General features: G+C 33.0%; 1 protein-coding gene across 1 annotated transcript; it reads left to right on the top strand.

Moving 5' to 3' along the window:
• Positions 1-8,228: 8,228 nt before the first annotated feature.
• LOC105634959 (receptor-like cytoplasmic kinase 176) lies at positions 8,229-11,864 on the top strand. The gene is given in 7 exon segments (XM_020679644.3): positions 8,229-8,513; positions 9,817-10,115; positions 10,414-10,549; positions 10,632-10,771; positions 10,876-10,999; positions 11,161-11,456; positions 11,458-11,864. Coding segments are annotated over 7 exon segments (1,134 nt in total). The 5' UTR covers positions 8,229-8,461; the 3' UTR covers positions 11,545-11,864.
• Positions 11,865-12,070: the final 206 nt, after the last annotated feature.

Here is a 12,070-nt window from a genome sequence, read left to right as displayed (position 1 = left end):
TTGTTTTGAATTAAAATAACGCTTAAATTACCCTCTGAACTTAGGGTAATATACAATTTTTACAAAAATCAATTTTTTTTGTATAACTACCTCTCACCTTTGCGGTCAATGATCGAAAATACAAAATTTTTACTAAAAATAAAATTAAAACAATAATTTTTAATATTTTAACTAATACATTGTATTAGTTAAAAGTACCAAATATTTTTCAGGTTTTCTTTAGATGTTTTGTTTTTAAATTAAATAATTTTTGTTAATTAAAAATATTATATTATTTCATTAATCAGGGCTTTTTAATTATTTGGTGTAAATTTAGGATGGTACTTGTATAAAAATTTGATTTTTAAACAAATTAGTGTTGGAACAAAATGAAATTAGGGAGGGAAGCTGGGCATATATTAATGAATTTTGAACTGTCCATATTCGTTTAAAATTTTACTATTGTATCCATCTCAACATTTAAATATCCATTTAATTATCCATATCTAAACCCATTTAAAATTTTACTACTCAAATTCATCACAAACCCGTTTAAAGTACCCCTTAAATGGATAGGGTATCCGCACATTTTAAACTATCCAAACATGAATTTATTTAAAATGCATTTTTCACTAATAAATGGGTAGAGTGCCCACGGGTACCCACAGCCAAAACTATTTATTATAGCAGATAATGCATAGCAGACACACAGAATCTAATATTCGTACGCTACCGTATCTATTATGGTTAGTAATTCCACCACTCATATCTACCTAAAACACATTTATAACTATCTATACCTTCATTAAATAGATTGAAGCGGGTGCATACTCGAAAATACTCGTCTCACTTCTATCCCTAAATGAAAATATCTTTTATTACAGCATTCAAAAAATAAGAAAATTATATCTCATTAAGATATGATAAAAAAGTTGTAATATTAAAATGTGTCTTTTTAAGTAATTTGCAAAAGTGTTTCACCAAGGTATAACAAAAATCATGCATGGTATGACTTGTATCAAAAAAATACACACACTATTCCTAAAAATGATAATAAGATTTATAACGGTGTCATTTCTCATTCTCATTTTTATCTCATCTTAATAGATAAATTTTCGTAAAAAATTGAGATTATACTTGTATAAAAAGAAAAGTTTTATTTTTAATTATACATATATGTGTGTGTATTTTTTATTTTTAATATGTATTTTTTAATATCATGTTAAGGAATGAAAGGATGCATTGCTATATAATTAATATATATCTCACTCTCCTTTTATATATTACATGGATTTTGATTTAAGTTAATGACATTATCTTGATGTTTAAATAATTGCGTTAAGATTAAATACATAATGGAAGACATATAATGGATTCAAGTCAAGTTGACCAAAGTTTGAATTACTATTTATTCAATTTGTACGACTTGGGTTATATGTATTTGTTGAATCCATTTTGTGATTTTTTAGAATTGGGCTTAATATTTTGGATTGGGCTTGGATTTTATTTAATTAGGATCCAATTAATATTGTTTTGGGCGATTAGTTTTTAATAATTAGTTAATTAATTAAATAAAGAAAGAGAGAATAGAAAAGTGGGTTGTAGTTGAACAAAAAGAGCACTCGTCAAGCACACTCCTCAAGCAGTTGCCCACATCCAAGAAGGTGAGAGATCAAAGGAGTTAATGGGAATGTGTGTCAGTGGCTCCTTTTGATAACTGTTTGTGGAAACTATAAAAGCACCAAGAGAAGCCCAACCAAATTCTCCAACAAATTCAACAAACCAAATCAAACTCTCCAATGAGTCAAGCAATTTAATTTTCAAAGTATTGTCTTTTATTTTTTCTAAGCACACTTTATTTATGAGTCCTATAATTACAAGCTTTCATTTCAATACAAGCAATCAAAATTTACTTTTCAAGCAATCAAACTCTCTTTACAATTTTCTTTGTTCAAATTTATTTTAAACTGCACAACCGGTGAAGCATTTACTGTGGATCCAAACCCACAGCCTAGAATTTAGATCAAGCACGATATTAATTCTTCAGTTGGTGTGCTTCACACACTAGCACACTCGCAATTCTCCAACTCAAGCCGTCAGCCAGTGGATTCGTTGCTCTTTTCTCAAAAAAGAACCAACAATCTTTAGTGGCACGCTTGCTGGGACCACTTTTGTACATTCTATCTTTCACCTGAGTTTTGAGAGAACATCATGACTCGAAAAACTTGTTCTGTTGTTGAAAAAGAAATTGCTACTAGCTCTCTGGATTCGATGGAGGACCTACGAGAGTAGGCCTAGGAAGCCCTGAAAGAGGAGCATCTCCTCATGAGGAAGGAGAAATCAACTCTCCTACTCAAAATCCCCCAGAAGTTGCACTTACCTCTAATGATCTCAATAAACGCTAAGGTAAAATACCTTCTGCTTCTAATGATGTTGTCATTAACTTTAGTTCTTCTAATGTGAATGCGATGCTGGAAGCACAAAGGAATAATAGTCAGATGATAGCTAAATTGTTGCAAACCATGAATATCTTCATGGAGAAGGTCACTGGAAGGAAGATTGATGTTGTGGACTCACTTGTCAATCGATCTCCTACTAGCAAGTCTTTTGCTAAGGAGGAGAATGAATCTTCATTCAAGTGTGCCAAAAAACTGGGGGGGTAACTACCTCAAAGTCCCTTAAGGGGCACTGACAGTGGTCGTGCTCTTACTGAAGAGAGGTATCAACCACCACATCGGAGAGAGGAGCTAGTGCACCATCCATCAAAGGCACCACTCCAGACAGGTTGCCCCACTAACAGGCCTACATTGACTCCTATCATTATTTTTGGGACCACTAGTACTATGACTAACCCAATTGTCTATGAGGCTGAGGCTTCTCATACTCCTCAGTCGTTGACAGGCATGGAAGGAATCCAAGGAACTAGAAGGTTTGCCTTTAATGTAGCTCCCCATAATACATACACTAGTATCACTATGGTTCCTCAAGCGACAACTAATCCTATTCCTCAAATTCCCCAAGTCACCATGGATGTTCTGAGGGATGCTGTGCAAGAGCTGTATGGGCTTGGCCTTAGGCAGGTTGGCCACTAAGAGTTTATGAAGCCTTATTCAAAAATAATCGACAGAGAGGACCCTTGCCCCAGGGCGTACAGAATTCCAGACTTCATATTATTCTCTTGAGAAGATGGACAATTAGCCGTGGATCATATAGCTAGTTTTCACAACCCAATGTGGTGAACTCGCCAATTTGGAGAATTTTGCTAAATATAAGTTGTGATTGTTTCCTAAATCTTTGACAGGTACAACTTTCACCTGTATTCGACACTTCCGAGGAACTCAGTCAATTCATGGTATGAGATGAAGCACCTCTTCCATTCCCAGTTCTTTAGGGCTAAGCTAGAGGTTTGTGTGGTTGAGTTATCAAAGCTGACACAGAGAAGTGGAGATACAGCTGACTTATTTATTGTAAGGTTTAAGAAGCTGAGGGACATGTGTAAGGCGTTCTTACCTGAACACAAGTTTGTCAAGATGGCTCAGAGAGGCTTGGACTTCAAGCTGAGAAAGAAATTCTAAGGGATGGAGTTTAGAGATTTCTATAAGTTGGTAGCTAAGGTAAGAGAATATGAAGAGCTCCTGAAAAAAGAATCACAGACGAAAAGAAGGTCACCAGGAACTTACTATCATGAGCTTCATTAGGAAATAATTGTGGCTGACTTGGTGAATTCATGTTCCTTTATGTATCCAAACCTTGGAGCTCCAATAAAGACAGGTCCTCAAAAGAAGAAATTCAGTTTAGAGACTCAATTCACATTTGATGTTTCTAAGATAGAGGAGATATTTGATTTCTTAATGAAAGAAAAGTTTATATCTCTTCCATCTGGTCATAAGCTATCAACAAAAGAAGAGATGAAGGGCAAGCAATACTGTATGTACCATGATTTTTGGAACTATAATACTAATAATTGTTTGAGTTTCAAGAATGCTCTATCGGATCGTATTAACAGAGGAGTATTGAGGTTCCCTGACAAAGAAAAGATGTTAATTAATGAGGATCCTTTCCCAGCATCTATCAATGCTGTTGAAGTAGATCTAAGGAGTATCATTGATCAATTGAAGAAGCCGCAGTTCATTCAAAGTCCTTGAAGACACTTAAAGAGTCACAACAGTAATGGTAGCAAAAATTTTCAGAGGGAGCTGAGCCCATAAAACAACTAAGGTGTGTAATTAGTGAAGACTCAGAGGATCCTAGCATATCTTATGATAGCTCATCAGCTGTAATTTAGAATTGGTTCAAAGCCATCATTAGCCATCGTGCTTTATAAAAGGCTGAAAGCGGGAGACTAATATCTCAGAGCTCCATGACTATTAAGTCATATACTAACTAATAAGGAAATAGCAGCAGCTACAACTACTTAATTTATTTACAATAACTATTTGATAGGTTAGCTACAAAGCAGTACCTAGAGGTTGATGGCGCTAAAGTGATTTTCGGAGAAGAATTAACATTTCTTAAGTTGGACAATGATTTTATTGAAGTCCAAGATCTTTTGGAGGAAGTCAACCTCAGTACCCCCTGGGAATTCAAAAATATCATATATTAGCAACCTGTTGAAACCTGAGCTGAAACAGAAGATCATACATTTTTATGGTCATAAGGGCTTAGAAGAAACACTTATTGGTTATCAAATAGTACAGGAGAGCCTCACGAGACAAATGCCAGAAGCCGTTACCTTAAGGAGTACTATCCCACCGGGTGGAAAATAAAGGATCATCAGCGATGACAGTGGGGTTGATCCCACGACCCCATTAAGAAAGGTCAACTATAGCAAGCAATGCAACGAGTATAGGCAGGTGACATAGCTTATCCAACGACAATGACGAATAAAGTAAGGGCCTACTGGCCATTTCTTTCATAAACGTGTAAAGGGGTCAGTCGAGGTTCATATCTTGAAACTAGTGCTAGAGAGCATACCTGTGGAGTAAATCACTCAAAAAAAAGGGGAGTAAATCTCAAGTAATGGATCCTCAATTGTAGTAATAAAAAACAAATAAAATTAGAAGAGGAGCCATCTGCAGGTGCGACACAGGACAGTGCGATAGAGAGCATACCTGTGGAGAAGAGATAACTGGAACATCTGAATCTTAAACAGTGAGAAGAGGAGACTGTCGAGCAGAAGACATATGAGCTAGGGGAGTCGTCTCAATTCGGAAAATATATCTAGAAACAACTAATAGAGAGGATGATGAACCAGTCGCAAATGTCCATGGAGAGAAACTGATAGAAAGAAATGATACAAAGTTTAGTAGAGGAACTTACTTGAGGAGCTGGTGCATTAGTAAGGGCACCGCCCAAGGAGTTAGCAAATGAAGTGGAACCTATTAGCAGAAAATTAAAGGTACATAATTCACAACACAATTTATATTCATATTAGAGGAACTAGTTTTTCCCTTGGTTAGAGTATAAATATATTTTCATTGGTGCCATAACCTGGAAAAATGGTTGCCAGTGAAATTGGTATAAAAAATTTGGTGCCTCTGGAATAGTTTTTTATTTGTTCCATAGCTATGATTTTTAAAAAATTCACCTAAGACAAGATACAATTATCCATCTATTAAATATATATATATATTAACTATTATATAAATATATTATTAAAAAAAGAAAAAAAAAGGGTTTAAAAATGAAGCCAAAAGCCAAAATTTTGAAAAAAATGAATGATTGCTAGGCTAAAGCAGAGCCAAGAAAAGAAAGAAGAGAAAAGAATTTTAAAAAATAACGCAATTGGCCATCTGTGAATTTCTTTGGGGATCAAACGAAGCTAACAGTGATATTTTTTTTTTTTTTTTTTGTGCTTGATAATGGTGGATTATGATTTGTCTATGAAGCACTTACCTTGGTGAACAGCGGCACCTAAAGATATGAAAGAGAAGGAGAATGAAGTGTTAGGTTTTTTGTTTGTTTGTTGGGTAGTGTTAAATTTTGGGAGTCTGCAAAGAGAGTGTGATTGTGAGATTTTATTTTAATTTTGAAAATTTTAAATCATAAATGAGTTTGGATTTTCAAAATGGATTAGCATATTAAGCATGATTTATCAAGCCAACTTAATATGGAGGCAATTGTTGAATCTATTTTGTGATTTTTTTAGAATTAGGCTTAGTATTTTGGATTGGGATTGAATTTTATTTAATTAGGGCTCAATTAATATTATTTTGGGTAATTAATTTTTATTAATTAATTAATTAAAAGAAAGAGACAATAGAAACGTGGGCTACAGTTGAACAAAAAAAGCACTCCTCTAGCAATTGCTCTACAGGAAGGTGGGAGATCAAAGTAACTAATGAGAATGTGTGTCAGTGGCTCCTTTTGATAACTGTCTGTGGAACCTATAAAACCAGCAAGAGAAGCTTAACCAAATTTTCCAACGAATTCAACAAATTAAATCAAATTCTCCAATGAGTCAAGCAATTTAATGTTCAAAACATTGTCTTTATTTTTCCTAAGCATAGTTTAATTACATTTCCTGTAATTACAACTTTCATTTCAATACAAGCAATCAAAATTTACTTTTCAAGCAATCAAACTCTCTTTACAATTTCCTCTAGTCAAATTTATTTTAAATTGCACAACCAGTGAAGTGTTTGCCGTGGATCCAAACCAACAACCTAGAAGTCAGATCAAGCGTGATATTAATTTCTCAGTTGATATACTTCACACACTTGACACGCCCGCAATTCTCCAACCCAAGCTGTCAACCAACGGATTCGTTGCTCTTTTCTCAAAAAATGAACCAACAGTATTTTAATATATTTTTAAATTAATTTAATGACATTATCTTGATCGAAATGTAAATAATAGATATTATCTTAATAAATACGTTATTGAAAATATAAAACATGAGCTAAATAACTACTCTCTTTACATTTGTCAATTTAAGAGACTGAGGCTTGGCTATCATTAAGATAAACTTCTTTGATAATATATATATATATATATATAAGTTCTAAGGCTTATATATTTTTATGGCAACATATTAAAATATGAAACTGATGACGTGACATTTTATTTTTTCATTATAACTAATATTTTTTGTATTTAATAAAATAATGGAGTTACAAACTAATAATAAATACTAATAAATATTGAGTTTTTTTATTAAATAGTTTTTATCTATAAAAAAAACATAATGGAGTTATAATAGAGTCATAATTACTAAAAATGAATTAAATAATAAAGTTACATTGACAAATAGAATTAAAATTAATTTCAATTTGCTAAAATTTTATTTCATTAAAATTAAATATTCTTATACCTCATCTAGTTTATTTGAATATATGAGAATTTTAAAGTGAAAAAAATAATTAATTAACTATATCACTTGAATTACAATAATTTACTTATAATAATTAATTGTGCTAATTAATATTTCAGTCTATTACTTGAGAATTTTATATAAAAGCTTATAAGTTTCCTTTATTTTTTTTAATTAAAAATAACTAAGTAAATTATTTAAATTAAAGCAATATAATTATAAATAACAATAATTTTCTTAAAAATTATACTCAATTTAATTTAAAAAAACATAAATTATATAGTCCGCATCGCCTACATACTTGACTAGTTATATATTGTCTTCGAGGGAGGCAATTCAGCATTATTCAATTTGAAGTCATAGTTAATACAAAAGATAAATACTACAAAATCACTTAAGATTTGACCAAAATTATTATTTCATCCCTACTTTTTAATCTACAATTAAATTATTTAATTATTGTGTTTAAAATGTGTCATTTAAGGGTGTTTCATAATATTTAATTATTTTGTTATTCACCTTATCGTAGTTTTGATTTTTCATTTCTTACATTTACTAATTTAGTAGTATTTAATGGCAAAAATGATATTTTTAAACCGAATGATTAAAGGTCTATCCAATGGTATTAGCCATTTTAGTAATTCAATTTTTTTATAAGACGCTAAAAGTTAAATATTATAGACGTTAATCTTTTATAAAATATTACTTTAATATCTAAGTTAGCCTAAATAATATAATACCGAACAATAAAAAAATTTTTTTTTAACATTCTAAAAAGCTATTTTAAAAAATTATTGACCAACATGATCTAAATAATTTATTAAAGCCTAATAAAAAGTCAACGTGTTTATAAAAGAAAAATGGAGAAAAAAATAAATAGGGGTATTTGTCCTTTAAAAAAACTTAGATCATTTAAACTTTTGAAAAATTCAATTCAGAATTCTACTTCGCTCCTCGCCTCCTCCTCCTCTGGTGGTTGACTTGCTTGACTTTTCTGAGTCAAAACTTTGCAAATGCAATCGACGATTATTGCCGATTGGGATTCACGAAATTAGCTTTTCTTCTCTTACAACATGAAGTGATTGGCACTTTTTGTCTAAAGGGCCATCCTTTAGTTGCTGAGCCTTGTGCTCCAGAAGAGTAAAGATTCGATCTTTGTCCTCAATCTTCATGGGGTTGTGTTTTAGTGCAGCAAACACTGCAGAGGGTGATTCTCACCATGGTAAGTTTTCAATTGCTCTTTTCTTATCAAACTTCCTGCCTTTTAGACTGCCAGACACAATCAATTCTTTGTGATTTATTTCTTTCTTGGTATTAGACAACTAATGCTCTGTTTGGTTGCTGAGAAAAGCTAGGGTATAAAAACATAAGTGATTTTCTTTTTCAATTTTTAGGACCTGAAATTTAGGTTGTTTTGATATCAAATTATGCTCTGGCTGATAGTTATGCGATTGGTTGATTACTTTCTTGCTAAAAATGAAAAACTTTGGTTCACTATTCACCATCAGAGAATTTTGCTGTCTACTTGTGCCCTTTTGGGTTAATATCAGTGTCTAATCAAATTTGGCAACGTGAATACCTGAAATTGGTGGATGAGATGAAATATAGAAATAATGTTGGTTCCAGTTAGTTTGAGTCTTTGTCATTAAGACATTGTTGATTTGAGTTGGCATGTGGCTTTTGATTTAAGAAGCTATCAAGATAACTTATAGCCATTCTAAATTCTACTTGGCTTTCACCAAATAAGTTGACAAATTTGGCAATGCTTTAGGAAAATTCTCTCTCTGACACAAACATAATTAATTTTTCAGGAATATTGTCAGATGAGTAAATACATAGAAAGTAAATAGAAAAACTGGAATAAAAGTTAGCTGATGTTGTCTTAATTAAGAGAATGATGGACATAAGTTACCATTGACCTCAGACCATTAAAGCTGATATTAAACTCTAGTTCAGGGGCATGTGAAGACTGAAATTTCACTCATTCTCATGATAATATCCACTCAAAAATGGCATTAGTACTGGTTTAGCAGAAATTCTAGATTTCTTAATTACCAAATACCATCTGAGGATCAATCTGCACTTCTCAATGAATTCAAATAATTCTAATCCAGCTCCCTCTTTATTAAAATGGACAAAACCCCATGCACCTATCAGATGTGCAGGTCTTTGTTCAGAATACGGTCCAAGTGCAGATAAATCATCCCCAAAAGTATGGGTTAATATCTTTTAAAATGATCTCTAAGTTATTTTCATAAAAATATTAAGAACAAACAATGTATAGCATATTATTAGGGTATAAGTACTCTTTTTGGATATACTGTATGACGGATGGTTAACAGCATTTCAAATTATATCATCAAGCACCAATAATCTTTTCCAGCTTTAATCTCTTAGCATAAATTTAGTATATACTGGTCCTATCATAACTATTACTCCTCAATCATGTAATCATATATGCATGTGTGTGTCTGTGCACCACTCATTAATGTCTATTGAGATGAACCTTAAATGTCTTGGCAAAGGTGGGAATGATATGAGTAAGTCAAGCAGCAAGGTCTCATCTGACACAGTGCCTTCAACTACGCAAACAAATGGTCAGATCCTAGAGTCACCCAATTTGAAGAGCTTTGGCTTTAGTGAACTAAAAGAAGCAACAAGTAACTTCAGACCGGGTTCTGTGTTAGAAGAAGGTAATTTTGGTTCTGTCTTCAAAGGGTGGATTGATGAGCATTCATTAAAGCCTTCTAGGCCTGATACAGGCATGGCTATTTCTGTAAAGATGCTTAACCAAAATGGCTGCCAAGGTCGAGAAGAATTGTTGGTGAGTATCGTTTCTCTATCCTTGAGCTTATCAGCCCATTTCTGTTTCTTTTATTGGACTTTCTATAGAAGCCTTAAATTTCATCATATGAGAGTTAAGATTAACCAGACACATGCCATAATGTACAGTGCTTTGATATGTAATGCTTCAGAATGCCTTTGAATGGCTTACTAAATCATCTTATTTGGCTACATATCTTTATATGTCCTTTTGGTTGAAGTTTTACTTTTAGTGCATAGACGTCAACATTTGAAAATAGCATGATCAGTAAATTTTTGTAATGTTTCTTGAATGATAGGCAGAAATCAAATACATGGGGTTGCTATGCCATCCGAATCTTGTGAAATTGATTGGTTACTGCTTGGAGGATGACCGACGGCTTCTGGTCTACGAGTTTGTGCCCAATGGCAGCTTGGAGAATCATCTATTTGGAAGTGAGTCATTGATTGGCTGTTCAATCTTCCAATTTAAAATGCAAGTTTTATCCTGACCTCAAATATGTATTTGTGGGAGCAGGAAATTCTCACTTTCAACCACTCTCTTGGAATCTCCGTATGAAAGTTGCTCTTGATGCTGCCAAGTGTCTGGCATTTCTTCATCATAAGGCTGATGTAATATATCGAGATTTTAAAACTTCTAATATCCTGCTTGATTTGGTATGTGAAAATGCTCTATTACTGAATTTGGTTTCTGAGGGAGTTGTAGAATTGCAATGTTAATAACTATCTGACACGTTCTTTTTTCATTGTAAAAATGACAGAACTATAATGCCAAACTCTATGATTTAGGATTGGCTAAGGATGGGCCAGTAGGTTGTAAGAGCCATATCTCTACAAGGGTCTTGGGGAGTGAAGGGTATGCAGCACCTGAATACATCCGGACAGGTATCACTTGGTTTCTATTTCACTCTAGTTCATGTTTGGCATTTTTTCAATGTCTTGTAACACCACCACACCTTCCCCCCACCCCACCCAAAAAAAAAAAAATACAAAAAAAAAAAAAAAAAAAAAAAAAAAAAATTCTCACTTTGTTACTTCATATGAAGGTCACCTTACTGCAAAAAACGATGTATACAGTTTCGGGGTTGTACTCCTTGAAATGTTATCTGGAAGGCGAGCAATGGATAGAAGCAAGCCATCTGAAGAACAAAATTTGGCTAAGTGGGCAAGATGCATTATCAGCATACGCAGAACTTCCCAAGTTTTGAATCCTGCCTTTTTAGGTGAGCATTCGGGAAACAGTGCATTAAAAGTAGCACAACTCGCATACAAATGTATATCAATGGAGCCAAAGTATCGGCCAAACATGAAAGATGTGGTCCAAACTTTGGAAAACCTTCAAGGACAGCAATGACAGTGAGGTATGCAAAAGGTCCATGCATTGCAAATCAAGTAATGGTTCTAAACAGAGCAGGAAAAAATTCAAATGAAGTTTGCAACAGAAAAGTTGTTTGCTGAACTTGAGGCCATCTTCTTCTCCTGTTCTTGAGACATTCTTCATTATTTGTATTGACATCATGAAAAGCAGGTAGTGCTATTGGCTGAGCGTTATACAGGCATGAATATAAGTATTTCATTGGTTGATAAACAGAAGCCTAGCAGTAGCAGTAGAGCCATTCAATGTAATGTCACTCCATACAAGAAAGATGAATTTAGTGTACAGTTACATTGTATTGGTTTTTACTCTTATCTGCTGGATAGATTAATCAAATTCAATGTTAGATTATATAAACATGCATCTTTACCACAACATCTATCCTTTTCTTTTTTGAAATGAATGCCACATTTTTCATAAGAAGAAACTAAAATCTCCTTCGAAAATAAATTTAAAAAGAATGAACATCATATGTCAAATCATGCTACTAAAAAAAAAAAAAAGGAATACGAGGAATGCAACTTTTTGCCAAGATACAAAGAGCTTCGGCAAAAATTTTCAGTATTCTCCCTTGGATTATA

This window comes from Jatropha curcas, chromosome 6, assembly GCF_041381405.1.
Source record: "Jatropha curcas cultivar XTBG-Jc1 chromosome 6, XTBG_Jcur_1.0, whole genome shotgun sequence".
Lineage (NCBI taxonomy): Eukaryota > Viridiplantae > Streptophyta > Magnoliopsida > Malpighiales > Euphorbiaceae > Jatropha > Jatropha curcas.
The sequence above is the reverse complement of the archived record's forward strand: the minus strand, read 5'-3'. Positions and strand labels throughout refer to the sequence as shown.